The sequence below is a fragment of the Haliotis rufescens genome, unplaced genomic scaffold, assembly GCF_023055435.1.
Source record: "Haliotis rufescens isolate VD_foot unplaced genomic scaffold, xgHalRufe1.0.p SCAF_61, whole genome shotgun sequence".
In the NCBI taxonomy this organism is placed as follows: domain Eukaryota; kingdom Metazoa; phylum Mollusca; class Gastropoda; order Lepetellida; family Haliotidae; genus Haliotis; species Haliotis rufescens.
The window spans coordinates 1,568,449-1,595,056 of record NW_025964346.1 but is presented as its reverse complement, the minus strand read 5'-3'; the positions used below and the strand labels follow the sequence as shown (position 1 = coordinate 1,595,056).

At 36.7% G+C, this 26,608-nt stretch overlaps 1 protein-coding gene across 2 annotated transcripts in view; it reads left to right on the top strand.

The window, feature by feature from the left end:
- Positions 1 to 26,608, top strand: part of LOC124114417 (monocarboxylate transporter 12-like) — a 32,624-nt gene extending 6,016 nt beyond the window's left edge. For both annotated transcript variants that reach the window (XM_048386904.1, XM_048386903.1), the window contains exons 3-7: positions 111 to 254; positions 4,474 to 4,740; positions 10,111 to 10,494; positions 23,954 to 24,079; positions 26,184 to 26,608. In XM_048386904.1, coding sequence (XP_048242861.1) covers positions 111 to 254; positions 4,474 to 4,740; positions 10,111 to 10,494; positions 23,954 to 24,079; positions 26,184 to 26,332 — 1,070 coding nt within the window. In that variant the 3' untranslated portion in view covers positions 26,333 to 26,608. The remainder of the gene's footprint in view (positions 1 to 110; positions 255 to 4,473; positions 4,741 to 10,110; positions 10,495 to 23,953; positions 24,080 to 26,183) is intronic.

Below are 26,608 nucleotides of genomic sequence, written 5' to 3'. Positions count from 1 at the left end.
CGTAAAACAAGACACAAACCACAAAACATTAATCTGGACTGAAATGTACTCCAAGCTACAAGTGACGATGATTCCCTCGACAAGGAACTCTAGTTCCGTCTCTGTTCCAGGTCCTCTGTCCGGGGTGATGACTGAGCGCTATGGATGCCGCCTCACGACCATGATCGGAGCCACCATAGCGTCTGTCGCCCTGTTTAGCAGCTGGTTCGCTAACGGTATAGTGTACCTGTGCATCACATACGGAGTTATAGCAGGTAGGTAATACCATGTGGTGACATTGAATATCTTCCCACGTAGAGAAGGTATATGCATGAAGCAATACAATACAATGTTGTTAGTGGTTACTGTGTGATCTAAATGGTTTTCAATATGAAATGTATATATACTCTTCCAAAAAAGAAACGCAAAACGGATATTTTTTCCCATTCAAGCAAAACAAGCGGACCAAGAGGTGCAAAATGAAGAGGTTTAATGTGTTAAAGTGTCAGTGATACATTTCCCGGATCAAAATGATCACAACAAGGACATGAAAACCATCAGGCGGGAAACACGTACGATTCGGACAAAGCACCCAGTGCATTAACAAAAGGGCCATGGAGCTGCACGCACTGCACGTGCAGCAGCACTATGAACGGTATTAAAGTGCAGGGTATTTGATTGCCTGGCATCTGCGTCATTCGAACAGAGACGGTTCAACAACATGCCAAGATTAACAGAAGTGCAAAGAAACAACGTCATAGGCCGCTTGCAGCCATGGGAATCCCGATCAGCTGTAGCCAGGGTTTTCAATGTAGCGCCCAGCACCATCACAAGGCTACGGGATCGGTTTCAACAGCATGGGTCACACGTGACCGGCTAAGGTCAGGCCGACCAAGAGTAATCACACCCGCCCAACATCGCTACATCCGACTGCGCCACCTACGTGAAAGGAAGACCACAGGCACCTCAACCGCATCCCAAATACGCGGACTGCTCAGAATCTCCGACCAGGCCGTACGAAACCGTTTAAGAGCAGACGTTCTGTTTGACGCATTATATTGAGTCCACAACATCGTCAACAACGACTGCAACGGTGTCATCAACACGGGGTATGGTCTCAACTGCGATGGATGTCTTGTTCAGCGACGAATCAAGATTCTGCTCCGTCGAGGGGATGGAAGAGCAGGGGTCTACAGACGTCGGGGAGAACGTTATGCCGGAAACTGCTTACAGGAAGAGGACATGTGTGGTGGGGGTAGCGTTATGATGTGGGCGGTTATCTCTAATCATGTTCCATATTCAGGACAATCTTACGGCTCAACGATACATCAACGAAATTCTCCTACCACACGTCCTCCCAATTTCAGTCAAGCGAGTGAATGAATTGTTTCAAGTCTGTACTATACGAAAAGAAACAAACCCGCTAAAGTAGACTTCACGCTGGTGCTCATGTGGGTTTATTAATACATGTTCCGTATTTGCTAAACATTGCAGCGTGTTCATTTATTAATCAAACAAAAAGTATGCTTCAATAGCCTTCTGACGAGTTTGACGCACATGGCATTAGCTCTGAGAAGTGAATGATTACGGTCACGTGATCCCTTTATTGCAGAGATGTAACAGTTGGAATCTGTATCAAGTTTATAAGCGCCCCGTGTGTATGTAACACTGGTCGAATATTGATACTGCCTATCATCTGGTCAGCCTAATGATAATATTCATTTCTTTCGTTGAAGTTAACGTTACGAGAAGGAGTGAGTATGTGCGCTTTGAACAGTATTCCAGTTATATCACGGTGTGTCATCTTGATGTGGGAGTATTCCAGTTATATCACGGTGTGTCATCTTGATGTGGTAGTATTACAGTTATATCACGGTGTGTCATCTTGATGTGGTAGTATTACAGTTATATCACGGTGTGTCATCTTGATGTGGGAGTATTCCAGTTATATCACGGTGTGTCATCTTGATGTGGGAGTATTCCAGTTATATCACGGTGTGTCATCTTGATGTGGGAGTATTCCAGTTATATCACGGTGTGTCATCTTGATGTGGGAGTATTCCAGTTATATCACGGTGTGTCATCTTGATGTGGGAGTATTCCAGTTATATCACGGTGTGTCATCTTGATGTGGGAGTATTCCAGTTATATCACGGTGTGTCATCTTGATGTGGGAGTATTCCAGTTATATCACGGTGTGTCATCTTGATGTGGGAGTATTCCAGTTATATCACGGTGTGTCAGCTTGATGTGGGAGTATTCCAGTTATATCACGGTGTGTCATCTTGATGTGGGAGTATTCCAGTTATATCACGGTGTGTCATCTTGATGTGGGAGTATTCCAGTTATATCACGGTGTGTCATCTTGATGTGGGAGTATTCCAGTTATATCACGGTGTGTCATCTTGATGTGGGAGTATTCCAGTTATATCACGGTGTGTCATCTTGATGTGGGAGTATTCCAGTTATATCACGGTGTGTCATCTTGATGTGGGAGTATTACAGTTATATCACGGTGTGTCATCTTGATGTGGGAGTATTACAGTTATATCACGGTGTGTCATCTTGATGTGGGAGTATTCCAGTTATATCACGGTGTGTCATCTTGATGTGGGAGTATTCCAGTTATATCACGGTGTGTCATCTTGATGTGGGAGTATTCCAGTTATATCACGGTGTGTCATCTTGATGTGGGAGTATTCCAGTTATATCACGGTGTGTCATCTTGATGTGGGAGTATTCCAGTTATATCACGGTGTGTCATCTTGATGTGGGAGTATTCCAGTTATATCACGGTGTGTCATCTTGATGTGGGAGTATTCCAGTTATATCACGGTGTGTCATCTTGATGTGGGAGTATTACAGTTATATCACGGTGTGTCATCTTGATGTGGGAGTATTCCAGTTATATCACGGTGTGTCATCTTGATGTGGGAGTATTCCAGTTATATCACGGTGTGTCATCTTGATGTGGGAGTATTCCAGTTATATCACGGTGTGTCATCTTGATGTGGGAGTATTACAGTTATATCACGGTGTGTCAGCTTGATGTGGGAGTATTCCAGTTATATCACGGTGTGTCATCTTGATGTGGGAGTATTACAGTTATATCACGGTGTGTCATCTTGATGTGGGAGTATTCCAGTTATATCACGGTGTGTCATCTTGATGTGGGAGTATTCCAGTTATATCACGGTGTGTCATCTTGATGTGGGAGTATTCCAGTTATATCACGGTGTGTCATCTTGATGTGGGAGTATTCCAGTTATATCACGGTGTGTCATCTTGATGTGGGAGTATTCCAGTTATATCACGGTGTGTCATCTTGATGTGGGAGTATTCCAGTTATATCACGGTGTGTCATCTTGATGTGGGAGTATTCCAGTTATATCACGGTGTGTCATCTTGATGTGGGAGTATTCCAGTTATATCACGGTGTGTCATCTTGATGTGGGAGGAAAGCCGAAAGTAAATTAAGCCTCAGACTTCTACCACTTTCGTGAAAACCACGTGCACGGGTATGGTGCTGACAAACACTGAAATATAATCGGGGTGCAGTTATGAGAAGAAAACAAAAGAGTAGTTAAATAATATGCGAAAATCGAATGTCATCTAAGTCATCAAAGTGTACTCAAGGTCAAAGGAAGAGGAGCACATGTTTTATTCGTGGATGTCGAGTTAATGCTTTGAACAACGTGACGTGAGCACATTGAGGGACAGCTGAAGTCACCGGGCACTGGATATCAAACCTCGTTTGTCACTGTGTAAAACTGACCATTATTGTTTACATACTGCAGTTCAAAACAGACGGAATACTCGCTATTAGAATGTACTAATTAAACAACGCAACGTGCGACTGTGTGTTTGTTAGTTTGGTGTTTGATGCCGCAATATGTTAGCTGTCTGTAACGTATTTAGTTTGGACCAGGCAATCCAGTGATTGATATTGTGAGCAACGATCCCCACTGTTGGGTACAAAACCACGCAGTCATTACATTCACTGAGTCTGACCGCCGAATCCATATGCCCCCATTTACGATCAACTCAGGTGCCCGGGAACCAATTCGAACCCGGAATACCAAACAAGGGCACGACAACAATAATATAAGGATTCAGCTTGGACCATAAGTTAACAGTCCCGTGAAGCTCCGGGTTCGAATGGATCTTCAGCACCCCCTGCTTGCCATAAAAGGCGACCATGCGTATCGTAAGAGGCGACTAACGGTACCGGATGGTCAGGCTCGGTTGATGCATGTCATCGTATCCCAATTACGTGGATCGATGCTCGTGATATCAAACACTGAATTGTCTGGTCCAGACTCGATTATTTACAGACCGCCGTCATCTAGCTGGACTATTGCTGAGTGCGACGATAAACAACAAAGAAACAAAATAACATAAGTCCACGTAGTCTCAAATTGATATAGAGTTCGGGCAGATGAATCGTTAATGCAGATGAAGAAACAAATCCATTAAAACTTTGTTCATTTTCAGGTAGTGGATTAGGATTAACGTTTATCCCCTCTGCAGTGATTATCTTCCAATACTTTGACAAGAAAAGGGGTTTCGCCAGCGCTATCGGGTCGACCGGGGGAGGTATAGGGGCCATGCTGCTCCCCCTGGTGTACACAGAGCTCATCAAGGCGTTCGGCTGGAGGGGCACCATGTGGATCATCTCCGGGCTCACACTGAACGCTGCGGTGTGTGGAGCCGTGTTTCGACAACCTGATTATTTAAAAAAACGCAAGCTCACCCGTGAAGGTCAGTGGTAATCACCTTAAGTCAACTGTTAAATTTAGAAAGAGCCGAGTCCGTCCCACAAAGAGATCTGAGCAGTACGACTGTACGGCTGTATCACAACATTAGGGTGGCACTGAATCTCTTTGGGGAACGGGGTCTATTTCTTCAGTGTTGTTCTGAAAACCAGAAACTGTAACACATGATGCACAGCATCTGTATCTGACACGTTGTGGCCCCTTGTGTTGTTTGTATTTGTGTCTAGGTTTGTTTGTGTGTCCGTCTAACGCCGCACTCGGCAATATTCCAGTTTTATGACGGCGGCTTGTAAGTAATCGAGTTTTGGTCAGACAATCCTGTGATCGAGGTGTGAGCAACGATCCACGCCATTGGAAAACGAAGACAAGCTCTCAGCCAGGTTATCAAGCCTGACCACTTGATCAATTTTGTCGCCTCTTGCAACAAGGATGCGTTGCTTGGTCTATTGCAATGTAACATACGGCTTTTGCAATGTTATCTGGTAGTATTGCAATGTTACATGCGGCTATTGCAATGTTACCTGGGAGTATTGCAATGTTACATGCGGCTATTGCAATGTTACATGCGGCTATTGCAATGTTACCTGTGAGTATTACAATGTTACATGCGGCTATTGCAATGTTACCTGGGAGTATTGCAATGTTACATGCGGCTATTGCAATGTTACATGCGGCTATTGCAATGTTACCTGGGAGTATTACAATGTTACATGCGGCTATTGCAATGTTACCTTGGAGTATTACAATGTTACATGCGGCTATTGCAATGTTACCTGGGAGTATTGCAATGTTACATGCGGCTATTGCAATGTTACATGCGGCTATTGCAATGTTACCTGGGAGTATTACAATGTTACATGCGGCTATTGCAATGTTACCTGGGAGTATTGCAATGTTACATGCGGCTATTGCAATGTAACATGCGCCTTTTGCAATGTTATCTGGTAGTATTGCAATGTTACATGCGGCTATTGCAATGTTAACTGGGAGTATTGCAATGTTACATGCGGCTATTGCAATGTTACATGCGGCTATTGCAATGTTACCTGGGAGTATTACAATGTTACATGCGGCTATTGCAATGTTACCTGGGAGTATTACAATGTTAAATGCGGCTATTGCAATGTTACATGCGGCTATTGCAATGTTATCTGGGAGTATTACAATGTTACATGCGGCTATTGCAATGTTATCTGGTAGTATTGCAATGTTACATGCGGCTATTGCAATGTTACCTGGGAGTATTACAATGTTACATGCGGCTATTGCAATGTTACCTGGGAGTATTACAGTGTTTCATGCGGCTATTGCAATGCTACCTGGGAGTATTGCAATGTTACATGCGGCTATTGCAATGTTATCTGGGAGCATTGCAATGTTACTTGGGAGTATTGCAATGTTACATGCGGCTATTGCAATGTTATCTTGGAGTATTGCAATGTTACATGCGGCTGTTGCAATGTTACATGCGGCCTATGAAATGTTACATGCGGGTATTGCAATGTTACCTGGGAGTATTGCAATGTTTCATGCGGCTATTGCAATGTTACCTGGGAGTATTACAATGTTACATGCGGCTATTGCAATGTTACATGCGGCTATTGCAATGTTATCTGGGAGTATTGCAATGTTACATCCGGCTAATGCAATGTTACATGCGGCTATTGCTATGTTACCTGGGAGTATTACAATGTTACATGCGGCTATTGCAATGTTACATGCGGCTATTGCAATGTTATCTGGGACTATTGCAATGTTACATGCAACTATTGCAATGTTACATGCGGCTTTTGCAATGTTACCTGGGAGTATTACAATGTTACTTGCGGCTATTGCAATGTTATCATGGAGTATTGCAATGTTACATGCGGCTATTGCAATGTTATCTGGGAGTATTGCAATGTTACATGCGGCTAATGCAATGTTACATGCGGCTATTGCAATGTTACATGCAACTATTGCAATGTTACATGCGGCTTTTGCAATGTTACCTGGGAGTATTACAATGTTACTTGCGGCTATTGCAATGTAACCTGGGAGTATTGCAATCTTACATGCGGCTAATGCAATGTTACATGCGGCTATTGCAATGTTATCATGGAGTATTGCAATGTTACATGCGGCTATTGCAATGTTATCTGGGAGTATTGCAATGTTACATGCGGCTAATGCAATGTTACATGCGGCTATTGCAATGTTACATGCAACTATTGCAATGTTACATGCGGCTTTTGCAATGTTACCTGGGAGTATTACAATGTTACTTGCGGCTATTGCAATGTAACCTGGGCGTATTGCAATGTTACATGCGGCTAATGCAATGTTACATGCGGCTATTGCAATGTTATCATGGAGTATTGCAATGTTACATGCGGCTATTGCAATGTTATCTGGGACTGTTGCAATGTTACATGCGGCTAATGCAATGTTACATGCGGCTATTGCAATGTTACATGCGGCTATTGCAATGTTACATGCGGCTAATGCAATGTTACATGCAGCTATTGCAATAGTACCTGGGAGTATTACAATGTTACATGCGGCTATTGCAATGTTACATGCGGCTATTGCAATGTTATCTGGGAGTATTGCAATGTTACATGCGGGTATTGCAATGTTATCTGGGAGTATTGCAATGTTACATGCGGCTAATGCAATGTTACATGCGGCTATTGCAATGCTACCTGGGAGTATACAATGTTACATGCGGCTAATGCAATGTTATATGCGGCTATTGCAATGTTATCTGGGAGTATTGCAATGTTACATGCGGCTATTGCAATGTTATCTGGGAGCATTGCAATGTTACATGCGGCTATTGCAATGTTACTTGGGAGTATTGCAATGTTAGATGCGGCTATTGCAATGTTACTTGGGAGTATTGCAATGTTACATGCGGCTATTGCAATGTTACATGCGGCTAATGCAATGTAACATGCGGCTATTGCAATGTTATCTGGGAGTATTGCAATGTTTCATGCGGCTATTGCAATGTTACCTGGGAGTATTGCAATGTTACATGCGGCTATTGCAGTGTTACATGCGGCTATTGCAATGTTATCTGGGAGTATTGCAATGTTACATGCGGCTATTGCAATGTTACATGCGGCTTTTGCAATGTTACCTGGGAGTATTACAATGTTACATGCGGCTATTGTAATGTTACATGCGGCTATTGCAATGTTATCAGGGAGTATTGCAATGTTACATGCGGCTATTGCAATGTTATCTGGGAGTATTGCAATGTTACATGCGGCTATTGCAATGTTATCTGGGAGTATTGCAATGTTACATGCGGCTATTGCAATGTTGTATGGGAGTATTGCAATGTTACATGCGGCTATTGCAATGTTACATGCGGCTATTGCAATGTTACCTGGGAGTATTACAATGATACATGCGGCTATTGCAATGTTACTTCGGAGAATTGCAATGATACATGCGGCTATTGCAATGTTACATGCGGCTTGTGCAATGTTACCTGGGAGTATTGCAATGTTACATGCGGCTATTGCAATGCAATCTGGGAGTATTGCAATGTTACATGCGGCTATTGCAATGTTATCATGGAGAATTGCAATGTTACATGCGGCTTTTGCAATGTTATCTGGGACTGTTGCAATGTTACATGCGCCTATTTCAATGTTATCTGGGACTGTTGCAAGATTATATGCGGCTATTGCAATGTAATCTGGGACTATTGCAATGTTACATGCGGCTGTTGCAATGTTACTTGGGAGTATTGCAATGTTACATGCGGCTGTTGCAATGATATCTGGGACTGTAGCAATGTTACATGCGGCTATTGCAATTTTACTTGGGAGTATTGCAATGTTATATGCGGCTATTGCAATGTTATCTGGGACTGTTGCAATGTTACATGCGGCTTTTGCAATGTTATCTGGGAGTATTGCAATGTTAGATGCCGCTATTGCAATGTTACTTGGGAGTATTGCAATGTTACATGCGGCTTTTGAAATGTTATCTGGGACTGTTGCAATGTTACATGCGCCTATTTCAATGTTATCTGGGACTGTTGCAATGTTATATGCGGCTATTGCAATGTTATCTGGGACTATTGCAATGTTACATGCGGCTGTTGCAATGTTACTTGGGAGTATTGCAATGTTACATGCTGTTGTTGCAATGATATCTGGGACTGTAGCAATGTTACATGCGGCTATTGCAATTTTACTTGGGAGTATTTCAATGTAACATGCGCCTATTTCAATGTTATCTGGGACTGTTGCAATGTTACATGAGGCTATTGCAATGTTACATGGGAGTATTGCAATGTTACATGCGGCTATTGCAATGTTATCTGGGACTGTTGCAATGTTACATGAGGCTATTGCAATGTTACATGGGAGTATTGCAATGTTACATGCGCCTATGTCATTGTTATCGGGGACTGTTGCAATGTTACATGCGGCTATTGCAATGTTATCTGGGAATGTTGCAATGTTACATGCGGCTATTGCAATGTTATCTGGGACTGTTGCAATGTTACATGCGGCTATTGCAATGTTACCTGGGAGTATTGCAATGTTATATGCGGCTATTGCAATGTTATCTGGGACTGTTGCAATGTTATATGCGGCTATTGCAATGTTATCTGGGATTTTTGCAATGTTACATGCGGCTATTGCAATGCTATCTGGGAGTGTTGCAATGTTACATGCGGCTATTGCAATGTTACTTGGGAGTATTGCAATGTTACATGCGGCTGTTGCAATGATATCTGGGACTGTAGCAATGTTACATGCGGCTATTGCAATTTTACTTGGGAGTATTGCAATGTTATATGCGGCTATTGCAATGTTATCTGGGACTGTTGCAATGTTATATGCGGCTATTGCAATGTCATCTGGGAGTATTGCAATGTTATATGCGGCTATTGCAATGTTATCTGGGAGTATTGCAATGTTACCTGGGAGTATTGCTCTTTGAATCATGCAACTGACACACTTTACAAGCTGGCTTTACACCTAAATTCAGTATGGTCTGGGATTCACTGTCGGTCACGTGACTGAAGTGCTGTGCCCTGTTAACCTCGTCATTCCTGTTTGTTTAGGGGCATGGGCGGTTAAGCTGCAACTCCGTCACTCCCTCCCTCCCTCCCTCCCTCACGCACTCACGGCTTATTATGAAATGGTTCGGCTCAGGGAATAAGGTTAATTTATGAATGAATACATCTGGGATATTAATTTTTCACACTCCGTTCTTACTAAAGGCTGTGCGGTGTGGTAGGCTAGTGGTTAGAGCGTTCGCTTATCACGACTAACGCCCAGGTTTGATTCTACAGCAACCCCAGTTGGGACTTTACCCCTACTTACCCCGTGTGTTTTCATTACAGTGGAAGATGTCAACAAGAACTTAACACGGACACGCCATCTTCAAGATTTCTTTTCTGTCTTCAAGGACATCCGGTTCTCGTTCTTTGCTCTGGGAACTTTGTTCTGCTACTTCGGGTACGGCGTCCCCATCGTGCACATGCCTGACCTCGCGCTGCAGAGCGGCGTGCGGAGGGATGAAGTAGCGTACCTTCTGTCCATCATGGGTATTGTGGGGGTGGTACTGAGAATACCAGTCGCCTGGGTGAGTGACTTCCCCTTTGTCAGCAGGACACTCATACTGGGCGTTGCCCTGCTGCTGTGTGGAGTGGGGACGTTGCTGTGTCCTTTCCTGACGTCGTTCCCCGCCTTTGCCGTGTATTCCGCTGTACAAGGAGGCTGTATGGGTGAGTCAGCGCCACCTGCTGGTAGAACACTACCGGGCAAAGAAAGTATACACCCATGTCTGATGGTGGCTAGCAATTAAACAAACCATGATATTATACGATGGCGATGTATTTGATACAGGTATCATTGTTATGTTTACGTTTGCAGTGATTCGGCGACTATTTTCAGCCTATTTTGATAATGTTTGTAATTTTTGTCAAATGCAATTTTCAAGTGTATACTTTCTTTGGCCCGGCCGTTTATAACGACCTTGAGACTCTGAATATGGATGAAAGGTATGCATGACCATACTCACAGAGAAGGGTGTGTGGGTGAACAGGCTCCACGTGATGTAATAATTGACTTGAACCTACTGACTACTGATGAATGGTCTTTTAGGGCAGTATGTGAATGACTCTCCAGACAGAGATGGCGGATGGTCGAGTTAGCTCCACCTCCAACAATGTGCAATGCACGTGAACTCTGACACGAGGTCAGTCCATGAGTTCACGTTAGCAGGATGAGGCCGGAAAGAAGTTGTAGGAGTTTAAAGTGATGGTTGAAACCATCGGATGAGGGAGCGTAGCAGATGGAACTTATTCTCTCAGTCTTGACCGTTCAGTATCCATAGTACTTCGTCCTCCAATATCCGCGGACCCGTGACGAACAGATCTTCAGCAACCCATGCTTGCCGTAAAAGGCGACTATGCTTGTCAGAGGCGACTGACGGGATCGGACGGTCAGGCTCGCTGACTTGGTTTATGCATGTCACGGTATCTAAATTGTGTGGGTCAATGCTCATGGTGTCAATCACTGGATTGTCTGTTCCAGACTCGATTATTTACGTCGCCATATAGCTGGGTTATTCCTGAGTGTGGCGTTAAACAGCAAACAAACCAAAATACCCCAAGAAGTTCAACATCCGCAACGTCAAAAACTTGTATATATACTTTTATACTCTACACCAAATTGTATATATACTTTTATACTTGACACCAACTCGTATATATAATTTTATACTTGACACCAACTTGTATATATCCTTTTATACTTGACACCAACTTGTAAAATGCGTTTATACTTGACACCAACTTGTATATATACTTATATACTCGACACCAACTTGTATACATACTTTTATACTCGACACCAACTTGTATATATACTCTTATACTTGTCACCAACTTGTATATATACTTTTATACTCCAAACTAACTTGTATATATACTTTTATACTCTACACCAACTTATATATACACTTTTATACTCGACACCAACTTCTATATATACTTTTATACTCGACACAAACTTATATATATACTTTTATACTTGACACCAACTTGTATATATACTTTTATACTTGACACCAACTTATATATACACTTTTATACTCGACACCAACTTCTATATATACTTTTATACTCGACACCAACTTATATATATACTTTTATACTTGACACCAACTTGTATATATACTTTTATGCTTGACACCAACTTGTATATATACTTTTATACTCGACACCAACTTGTATATATACTTTTATACTCGACACCAACTTATATATACACTTTTATACTCGACACCAACTTCTATATATACTTTTATACTCGACACCAACTTATATATATACTTTTATACTTGACACCAACTTGTATATATACTTTTATACTCGACACCAACTTATATATATACTTTTATACTGGACACCAACTTGTATATTTGTACTTTTATACTTGACACCAACTTGTATATATACTTTTATACTTGACACCAACTTAAATGTATACTTTTATACTTGACACCAACTTGTATATATACTTTTATGCTTGACACCAACTTCTATATATACTTTTATGCTTGACACCAACTTCTATATATACTTTTATACTCGACACCAACTTGTATGTATACTATTATACTCGACACCAACTTGTATATATACTTTTATACTCCACACCAACTTGTATATATACTTTTATACTTGACACCAACTTGTATGTATACTTTTATACTTGACACCAACTTGTATATATACTTTTATACTCCACACCAACTTGTATATATACTTTTATACTTGACACCAACTTGTATATATACTTTTATACTCGACACCAACTTGTATATATACTTTTATACTTGACACCAACTTAAATATACACATTTATACTCGACACCAACTTGTATATATGCTTTTATACACGACACCAACTTGTATATATACTTTTATACTCGACACCAACTTGTATGTATACTATTATACTCGACACCAACTTGTATATATACTTTTATACTCCACACCAACTTGTATATATACTTTTATACTTGACACCAACTTATATATACACTTTTATACTCGACACCAACTTCTATATATACTTTTATACTCGACACCAACATGTATACATACTTTTATACTTGACACCAACTTGTATGTATACTATTATACTCGACACCAACTTGTATATATACTTTTATACTCGACACCAACTTGTATATATGTACTTTTATACTCGACACCAACATGTATATATACTTTTATACTTGACACCAACTTATATATACACATTTATACTCGACACCAACTTGTATATATGCTTTTATACTCGACACCAACTTGTATATATACTTTTATACTCTGCACCAACTTGAATATATACTTTTATACTTGACACCAACTTGTATGTATACTTTTATACTTGACACCAACTTGTATATATACTTTTATACTTGACACCAACTTGTATGTATACTATTATACTCGACACCAACTTGTATATATACTTTTATACTCGACACCAACTTGTATGTATACTATTATACTCGACACCAGCTTCTATATATACTTTTATACACGACACCAACTTGTATGTATACTTTTATACTCTACACCAACTTGTATATATACTTTTATACTTGACACCAACTTGTATGTATACTTTTATACTTGACACCAACTTGTATATATACTTTTATACTCCACACCAACTTGTATATATACTTTTATGCTTGACACCAACTTGTATATATACTTTTATACTCGACACCAACTTGTATATATACTTTTATACTTGACACCAACTTAAATATACACATTTATACTCGACACCAACTTGTATATATGCTTTTATACACGACACCAACTTGTATATATACTTTTATACTCGACACCAACTTGTATGTATACTATTATACTCGACACCAGCTTGTATATATACTTTTATACTCCACACCAACTTGTATATATACTTTTATACTTGACACCAACTTATATATACTTTTATACTCGACACCAACTTCTATATATACTTTTATACTCGACACCAACTTGTATATATACTTTTATACTTGACACCAACTTGTATGTATACTATTATACTCGACACCAACTTATATATATACTTTTATACTCCACACCAACTTGTATATATACTTTTATACTTGACACCAACTTGTATATATACTTTTATACTCGACACCAACTTGTATGTATAATTGTATACTCGACACCAACTTATATATACACTTTTATGCTTGACACCAACTTCTATATATACTTTTATACTCGACACCAACTTATATATATACTTTTATACTTGACACCAACTTCTATATATACTTTTATACTTGACACCCACTTGTATATATGTACTTTTATACTTGACACCAACTTGTATATATACTTTTATACTTGACACCAACTTAAATGTATACTTTTATACTTGACACCAACTTGTATATATACTTTTATGCTTGACACCAACTTCTATATATACTTTTATACTTGACACCAACTTGTATATATACTTCTACATTCGACACTAACTTCTATGTATACTTTTATAATCGACACCAACTTGTATATACACCTTTATACTTGACACCAACTTGTATATATATTTTTATGTTTGACACCAACTTGTATATATACTTTTATACTCGACACCAACTTGTATATATACTTTTATACTTGACACCAACTTAAATGTATACTTTTACACTTGACACCAACTTGTATATATACTTTTATACTTGACACCAACTTAAATATACACATTTATACTCGACACCAACTTGTATATATGCTTTTATACACGACACCAACTTGTATATATACTTTTATACTCGACACCAACTTGTATGTATACTATTATACTCGACACCAACTTGTATATATACTTTTATACTCCACACCAACTTGTATATATACTTTTATACTTGACACCAACTTATATATACACTTTTATACTCGACACCAACTTCTATATATACTTTTATACTCGACACCAACATGTATACATACTTTTATACTTGACACCAACTTGTATGTATACTATTATACTCGACACCAACTTGTATATATACTTTTATACTCGACACCAACTTGTATATATGTACTTTTATACTCGACACCAACATGTATATATACTTTTATACTTGACACCAACTTATATATACACATTTATACTCGACACCAACTTGTATATATGCTTTTATACTCGACACCAACTTGTATATATACTTTTATACTCTGCACCAACTTGAATATATACTTTTATACTTGACACCAACTTGTATGTATACTTTTATACTTGACACCAACTTGTATATATACTTTTATACTTGACACCAACTTGTATGTATACTATTATACTCGACACCAACTTGTATATATACTTTTATACTCGACACCAACTTGTATGTATACTATTATACTCGACACCAGCTTCTATATATACTTTTATACACGACACCAACTTGTATGTATACTTTTATACTCTACACCAACTTGTATATATACTTTTATACTTGACACCAACTTGTATGTATACTTTTATACTTGACACCAACTTGTATATATACTTTTATACTCCACACCAACTTGTATATATACTTTTATGCTTGACACCAACTTGTATATATACTTTTATACTCGACACCAACTTGTATATATACTTTTATACTTGACACCAACTTAAATATACACATTTATACTCGACACCAACTTGTATATATGCTTTTATACACGACACCAACTTGTATATATACTTTTATACTCGACACCAACTTGTATGTATACTATTATACTCGACACCAGCTTGTATATATACTTTTATACTCCACACCAACTTGTATATATACTTTTATACTTGACACCAACTTATATATACTTTTATACTCGACACCAACTTCTATATATACTTTTATACTCGACACCAACTTGTATATATACTTTTATACTTGACACCAACTTGTATGTATACTATTATACTCGACACCAACTTATATATATACTTTTATACTCCACACCAACTTGTATATATACTTTTATACTTGACACCAACTTGTATATATACTTTTATACTCGACACCAACTTGTATGTATAATTGTATACTCGACACCAACTTATATATACACTTTTATGCTTGACACCAACTTCTATATATACTTTTATACTCGACACCAACTTATATATATACTTTTATACTTGACACCAACTTCTATATATACTTTTATACTTGACACCCACTTGTATATATGTACTTTTATACTTGACACCAACTTGTATATATACTTTTATACTTGACACCAACTTAAATGTATACTTTTATACTTGACACCAACTTGTATATATACTTTTATGCTTGACACCAACTTCTATATATACTTTTATACTTGACACCAACTTGTATATATACTTCTACATTCGACACTAACTTCTATGTATACTTTTATAATCGACACCAACTTGTATATACACCTTTATACTTGACACCAACTTGTATATATATTTTTATGTTTGACACCAACTTGTATATATACTTTTATACTCGACACCAACTTGTATATATACTTTTATACTTGACACCAACTTAAATGTATACTTTTACACTTGACACCAACTTGTATATATACTTTTATACTTGACACCAACTTGTATGTATACTATTATACTCGACACCAACTTGTATATATACTTTTATACTCGACACCAACTTGTATATATGTACTTTTATACTCGACACCAACATGTATATATACTTTTATACTTGACACCAACTTACATATACACATTTATACTCGACACCAACTTGTATATATGCTTTTATACTCGACACCAACTTGTATATATACTTTTATACTCTGCACCAACTTGAATATATACTTTTATACTTGACACCAACTTGTATGTATACTTTTATACTTGACACCAACTTGTATATATACTTTTATACTTGACACCAACTTGTATGTATACTATTATACTCGACACCAACTTGTATATATACTTTTATACTCGACACCAACTTGTATGTATACTATTATACTCGACACCAGCTTCTATATATACTTTTATACACGACACCAACTTGTATGTATACTTTTATACTCTACACCAACTTGTATATATACTTTTATACTTGACACCAACTTGTATGTATACTTTTATACTTGACACCAACTTGTATATATACTTTTATACTCCACACCAACTTGTATATATACTTTTATACTCCACACCAACTTGTATATATACTTTTATACTCGACACCAACTTGTATATATACTTTTATACTCGACACCAACTTATATATACACTTTTATACTCGACACCAACTTCTATATATACTTTTATACTCGACACCAACTTATATATATACTTTTATACTTGACACCAACTTGTATATATACTTTTATACTCGACACCAACTTATATATATACTTTTATACTGGACACCAACTTGTATATTTGTACTTTTATACTTGACACCAACTTGTATATATACTTTTATACTTGACACCAACTTAAATGTATACTTTTATACTTGACACCAACTTGTATATATACTTTTATGCTTGACACCAACTTCTATATATACTTTTATGCTTGACACCAACTTCTATATATACTTTTATACTCGACACCAACTTGTATGTATACTATTATACTCGACACCAACTTGTATATATACTTTTATACTCCACACCAACTTGTATATATACTTTTATACTTGACACCAACTTGTATGTATACTTTTATACTTGACACCAACTTGTATATATACTTTTATACTCCACACCAACTTGTATATATACTTTTATACTTGACACCAACTTGTATATATACTTTTATACTCGACACCAACTTGTATATATACTTTTATACTTGACACCAACTTAAATATACACATTTATACTCGACACCAACTTGTATATATGCTTTTATACACGACACCAACTTGTATATATACTTTTATACTCGACACCAACTTGTATGTATACTATTATACTCGACACCAACTTGTATATATACTTTTATACTCCACACCAACTTGTATATATACTTTTATACTTGACACCAACTTATATATACACTTTTATACTCGACACCAACTTCTATATATACTTTTATACTCGACACTAACATGTATACATACTTTTATACTTGACACCAACTTGTATGTATACTATTATACTCGACACCAACTTGTATATATACTTTTATACTCGACACCAACTTGTATATATGTACTTTTATACTCGACACCAACATGTATATATACTTTTATACTTGACACCAACTTATATATACACATTTATACTCGACACCAACTTGTATATATGCTTTTATACTCGACACCAACTTGTATATATACTTTTATACTCTGCACCAACTTGAATATATACTTTTATACTTGACACCAACTTGTATGTATACTTTTATACTTGACACCAACTTGTATATATACTTTTATACTTGACACCAACTTGTATGTATACTATTATACTCGACACCAACTTGTATATATACTTTTATACTCGACACCAACTTGTATGTATACTATTATACTCGACACCAGCTTCTATATATACTTTTATACACGACACCAACTTGTATGTATACTTTTATACTCTACACCAACTTGTATATATACTTTTATACTTGACACCAACTTGTATGTATACTTTTATACTTGACACCAACTTGTATATATACTTTTATACTCCACACCAACTTGTATATATACTTTTATGCTTGACACCAACTTGTATATATACTTTTATACTCGACACCAACTTGTATATATACTTTTATACTTGACACCAACTTAAATATACACATTTATACTCGACACCAACTTGTATATATGCTTTTATACACGACACCAACTTGTATATATACTTTTATACTCGACACCAACTTGTATGTATACTATTATACTCGACACCAGCTTGTATATATACTTTTATACTCCACACCAACTTGTATATATACTTTTATACTTGACACCAACTTATATATACTTTTATACTCGACACCAACTTCTATATATACTTTTATACTCGACACCAACTTGTATATATACTTTTATACTCGACACAAACTTGTATGTATACTATTATACTCGACACCAACTTATATATATACTTTTATACTCCACACCAACTTGTATATATACTTTTATACTTGACACCAACTTGTATATATACTTTTATACTCGACACCAACTTGTATGTATAATTGTATACTCGACACCAACTTATATATACACTTTTATGCTTGACACCAACTTCTATATATACTTTTATACTCGACACCAACTTATATATATACTTTTATACTTGACACCAACTTCTATATATACTTTTATACTTGACACCCACTTGTATATATGTACTTTTATACTTGACACCAACTTGTATATATACTTTTATACTTGACACCAACTTAAATGTATACTTTTATACTTGACACCAACTTGTATATATACTTTTATGCTTGACACCAACTTCTATATATACTTTTATACTTGACACCAACTTGTATATATACTTCTACATTCGACACTAACTTCTATGTATACTTTTATAATCGACACCAACTTGTATATACACCTTTATACTTGACACCAACTTGTATATATATTTTTATGTTTGACACCAACTTGTATATATACTTTTATACTCGACACCAACTTGTATATATACTTTTATACTTGACACCAACTTAAATGTATACTTTTACACTTGACACCAACTTGTATATATACTTTTATACTTGACACCAACTTGTATGTATACTATTATACTCGACACCAACTTGTATATATACTTTTATACTCGACACCAACTTGTATATATGTACTTTTATACTCGACACCAACATGTATATATACTTTTATACTTGACACCAACTTACATATACACATTTATACTCGACACCAACTTGTATATATGCTTTTATACTCGACACCAACTTGTATATATACTTTTATACTCTGCACCAACTTGAATATATACTTTTATACTTGACACCAACTTGTATGTATACTTTTATACTTGACACCAACTTGTATATATACTTTTATACTTGACACCAACTTGTATGTATACTATTATACTCGACACCAACTTGTATATATACTTTTATACTCGACACCAACTTGTATGTATACTATTATACTCGACACCAGCTTCTATATATACTTTTATACACGACACCAACTTGTATGTATACTTTTATACTCTACACCAACTTGTATATATACTTTTATACTTGACACCAACTTGTATGTATACTTTTATACTTGACACCAACTTGTATATATACTTTTATACTCCACACCAACTTGTATATATACTTTTATGCTTGACACCAACTTGTATATATACTTTTATACTCGACACCAACTTGTATATATACTTTTATACTCGACACCAACTTATATATACACTTTTATACTCGACACCAACTTCTATATATACTTTTATACTCGACACCAACTTATATATATACTTTTATACTTGACACCAACTTGTATATATACTTTTATACTCGACACCAACTTATATATATACTTTTATACTGGACACCAACTTGTATATTTGTACTTTTATACTTGACACCAACTTGTATATATACTTTTATACTTGACACCAACTTAAATGTATACTTTTATACTTGACACCAACTTGTATATATACTTTTATACTTGACACCAACTTAAATATACACATTTATACTCGACACCAACTTGTATATATGCTTTTATACACGACACCAACTTGTATATATACTTTTATACTCGACACCAACTTGTATGTATACTATTATACTCGACACCAGCTTGTATATATACTTTTATACTCCACACCAACTTGTATATATACTTTTATACTTGACACCAACTTATATATACTTTTATACTCGACACCAACTTCTATATATACTTTTATACTCGACACCAACTTGTATATATACTTTTATACTTGACACCAACTTGTATGTATACTATTATACTCGACACCAACTTGTATTTATACTTTTATACTCCACACCAACTTGTATATATACTTTTATACTTGACACCAACTTGTATATATACTTTGATACTCGACACCAACTTGTATGTATAATTGTATACTCGACACCGACTTATATATACACTTTTATACTTGACACCAACTTCTATATATACTTTTATACTCGACACCAACTTATATATATACTTTTATACTTGACACCAACTTATATATATACTTTTATACTTGACACCCACTTGTATATATGTACTTTTATACTTGACACCAACTTGTATATATACTTTTATACTTGACACCAACTTAAATGTATACTTTTATACTTGACACCAACTTGTATATATACTTTTATGCTTGACACCAACTTCTATATATACTTTTATACTTGACACCAACTTGTATATATACTTCTACATTCGACACTAACTTCTATGTATACTTTTATAATCGACACCAACTTGTATATACACCTTTATACTTGACACCAACTTGTATATATATTTTTATGCTTGACACCAACTTGTATATATACTTTTATACTCGACACCAACTTGTATATATACTTTTATACTCGACACCAACTTGTATATATACTTTTATACTTGACACCAACTTGTATGTATACTATTATACTCGACACCAACTTGTATTTATACTTTTATACTCCACACCAACTTGTATATATACTTTTATACTTGACACCAACTTGTATATATACTTTGATACTCGACACCAACTTGTATGTATAATTGTATACTCGACACCGACTTATATATACACTTTTATACTTGACACCAACTTCTATATATACTTTTATACTCGACACCAACTTATATATATACTTTTATACTTGACACCAACTTATATATATACTTTTATACTTGACACCCACTTGTATATATGTACTTTTATACTTGACACCAACTTGTATATATACTTTTATACTTGACACCAACTTAAATGTATACTTTTATACTTGACACCAACTTGTATATATACTTTTATGCTTGACACCAACTTCTATATATACTTTTATACTTGACACCAACTTGTATATATACTTCTACATTCGACACTAACTTCTATGTATACTTTTATAATCGACACCAACTTGTATATACACCTTTATACTTGACACCAACTTGTATATATATTTTTATGCTTGACACCAACTTGTATATATACTTTTATACTCGACACCAACTTGTATATATACTTTTATACTTGACACCAACTTAAATGTATACTTTTACACTTGACACCAACTTGTATATATACTTTTATACTTGACACCAACTTGTATATATACTTTTATACTTGACACCAACTTGTATATATACTTTTATACTAGACACCAACTTGTATATATACTTTCATACTCGAAACCAACTTGATAATATACTTTCATACTCGAAACCAACTTGATAATATACTTTTATACTTGACACCAACGTCTATATATACTTTTATACTTGACACCAACTTGTATATATGTACTTTTATACTTGACACCAACTTGTATATATACTTTTATACTTGACACCAACTTAAATGTATACTTTTATACTTGACACCAACTTGTATATATACTTTTATGCTTGACACCAACTTCTATATATACTTTTATACTTGACACCAACTTGAATATATACTTTTATACTAGACACCAACTTGTATATATACTTTCATACTCGAAACCAACTTGATAATATACTTTCATACTCGAAACCAACTTGATAATATACTTTTATACTCGACACCAACTTGTATATATACTTTTATACTTGACACCAACTTGTATATATACTTTCATACTCGAAACCAACTTGATAATATACTTTCATACTCGAAACCAACTTGATAATATACTTTTATACTTGACACCAACTTCTATATATACTTTTATACTTGACACCAACTTGTATATATGTACTTTTATACTTGACACCAACTTGTATATATACTTTTATACTTGACACCAACTTAAATGTATACTTTTATACTTGACACCAACTTGTATATATACTTTTATGCTTGACACCAACTTCTATATATACTTTTATACTTGACACCAACTTGTATATATACTTTTATACTAGACACCAACTTGTATATATACTTTCATACTCGAAACCAACTTGATAATATACTTTCATACTCGAAACCAACTTGATAATATACTTTTATACTCGACACCAACTTGTATATATACTTTTATACTTGACACCAACTTGTATATATACTTTCATACTCGAAACCAACTTGATAATATACTTTCATACTCGAAACCAACTTGATAATATACTTTTATACTTGACACCAACTTCTATATATACTTTTATACTTGACACCAACTTGTATATATGTACTTTTATACTTGACACCAACTTGTATATATACTTTTATACTTGACACCAACTTAAATGTATACTTTTATACTTGACACCAACTTGTATATATACTTTTATGCTTGACACCAACTTCTATATATACTTTTATACTTGACACCAACTTGAATATATACTTCTACATTCGACACTAACTTCTATGTATACTTTTATACTTGACACCAACTTGTATATATACTTTTATACTTGACACCAACTTGTATATATACTTTTATACTAGACACCAACTTGTATATATACTTTCATACTCGAAACCAACTTGATAATATACTTTCATACTCGAAACCAACTTGATAATATACTTTTATACTCGACACCAACTTGTATATATACTTTTATACTTGACACCAACTTGTATATATACTTTTATACTCGACACCAACTTGTATATATACTTTTATACTCGACACCAACTTGTATATATACTTTTATGCTTGACACCAACTTGTATATATACTCTTATACTCGACACCAACTTGTATATATACTTTTATACTCGACAAAACTTGTATATTTACTTTTATACTCCACACCAACTTGTATATATACTTTTATACCCATGAACTCGTGTATGATGTGGGAGCGGTGGGGTAGTCTAGTGACTAAAGACCCGAGTTTGATTCTCGAAATGAACAATGTGTGGAGCCCATTTCTTGTGCCGGAATGTTGCTTAAAGCGGCCTTAAACCATATTCACTCACTCACTCACTCCCTTACCCACTCCCTCACCTGTATGCTGTGCACCTCCAGGCATATGGGGTGCATTCCTCGGCGTCATAGTGGCGGACATTGTTGGCCTGAAGAATACCAACAGGGGCATCGGCTTCCTCATCTTCTCTGGAGGAGTAGCAACCATCATATCATCACCACTAGCAGGTCAGTAGGGGGAGAAGCAGCCATCATATCATCACCACTAGCAGGTCAGTAGGGGGAGAAGCAGCCATCATATCATCACCACTAGCAGGTCAGTAGGAGGAGTAGCAGCCATCATATCATCACCACTAACAGGTCAGTAGGAGGAGTAGCAACCATCATATCATCACTACTAGCAGGTCAGTAGGGGGAGAGGCAACCATCATGTCATCACCACTAGCAGGTCAGTAGGAGGAGTAGCAGCCATCATATCATCACCACTAACAGGTCAGTAGGAGGAGTAGCAACCATCATATCATCACTACTAGCAGGTCAGTAGGGGGAGAGGCAACCATCATATCATCACCACTAACAGGTCAGTAGGAGAAGTAGCAACCATCATATCATCACCACTAGCAGGTCAGTAGGAGGAGTAGCAACCATCATATCATCACCACTAGCAGGTCAGTAGGAGGAGTAGCAACCATCATATCATCACCACTAGCAGGTCAGTAGGAGGAGTAGCAACCATCATATCATCACCACTAACAGGTCAGTAGGGGGAGAAGCAACCATCATATCATCACCACTAACAGGTCAGTAGGAGGAGTAGCAACCATCATATCATCACCACTAGCAGGTCAGTAGGAGGAGTAGCAACCATCATATCATCACTACTAGCAGGTCAGTAGGGGGAGAGGCAACCATCATATCATCACCACTAACAGGTCAGTAGGAGAAGTAGCAACCATCATATCATCACCACTAGCAGGTCAGTAGGAGGAGTAGCAACCATCATATCATCACCACTAGCAGGTCAGTAGGAGGAGTAGCAACCATCATATCATCACCACTAGCAGGTCAGTAGGAGGAGTAGCAACCATCATATCATCACCACTAACAGGTCAGTAGGGGGAGAAGCAACCATCATATCATCACCACTAACAGGTCAGTAGGAGGAGTAGCAACCATCATATCATCACCACTAGCAGGTCAGTAGGAGGAGTAGCAACCATCATATCATCACCACTAGCAGGTCAGTAGGAGGAGTAGCAACCATCATATCATCACTACTAGCAGGTCAGTAGGAGGAGTAGCAACCATCATATCATCACCACTAACAGGTCAGTAGGAGGAGTAGCAACCATCATATCATCACCACCAGCAGGTCAGTAGGAGGAGTAGCAACCATCATATCATCACCACCAGCAGGTCAGTAGGAGGAGTAGCAACCATCATATCATCACCACTAACAGGTCAGTAGGAGGAGAAGCAGCCATCATATCATCACCACTAGCAGGTCAGTAGGAGGAGAAGCAGCCATCATATCATCACCACTAGCAGGTCAGTAGGAGGAGAAGCAGCCATCATATCATCACCACTAGCAGGTCAGTAGGAGGAGTAGCAACCATCATATCATCACCACCAGCAGGTCAACCGACTGACTTAGCCGTCTATACATTGCAGGCAGCAGAGCGACCAGGGGCTTTATTACTGTGTGATTGGACAGGCAGCTGCTTCCTTCCATAGCTCACATCTAAGATCTGAATACAGGTCACACGTTACTATAAAATGGACTTCATGTTCTACCTCATATTAGGACAGCGTTTACAAACACTTTCATTTACGAGGGCTTAAGGTGTAACGTACCACTACGAAATTTATTCAAAATTCTTCGATATGATCTGCTAAAATTCGTATTGACATAAGGTTCAGCTTGCAGAGCCTTTAAAAAGACGGTATGTGCAGAGCCTATTCCTGCTAGATTTACCTTTGTCTTTCCATAATTCAGAAAAACAATCAGAAACCTATTTTACCATAAAAAGCCAGGCTTAGTGTTGTACTAGCCACTGCTAAACGGAATCTCGCTGCAGGGTCCATAAGACAGGAAGGGTTGAACCAAATTATCAAACAGTTTATTAACTTTATAATCCTTACCACCATCCGATTGACACCCAGTGCTCTGTTTGGCGATTTCACTATTTCTGTGGCGGTAAACTTTAAAATCAAGGTTTTCATGCGGCCACAATGCCAAGTAGCTATGTGCACCACTGTATTCAACAAAGTCGTTACCTAATGTACTCACGAACTCTGCACACTTTATAATTCCCCTGATTAATCGTTTCAGGTTGGATGTACGATGTAACGGACAACTACCTTGCGTCGTTCTTCTTCGCCGGGGCCGTGTACATAGCGTCGGGAGTCTGCACACTGGTTGTGTTTTGTATAGATTATCATCATAATAGACAGGCATCGCACAAGAACAACTGTACATGAACACGTTGTATGTTGTCGTGGAATACAATACTCCCTTCCAGGTGTCGGCGGTCTCCTGTAGCATTGCATTGTTTATTGCATCATGAGGATACTGGACCACTATGCAAGACCTAGTATATATGACAGAGAGCGCCAAAGTGTCTGCCTTATGATGTAACAGTAGGAAGTATTACTACCTCGGATACTCAATGACATGTAAAATATCTGTTGCGTTTCATAAGTGCTAAAAACATATATTTACCTGGACTGTTAATAAAGGCGGATTTGAGCTGGGGA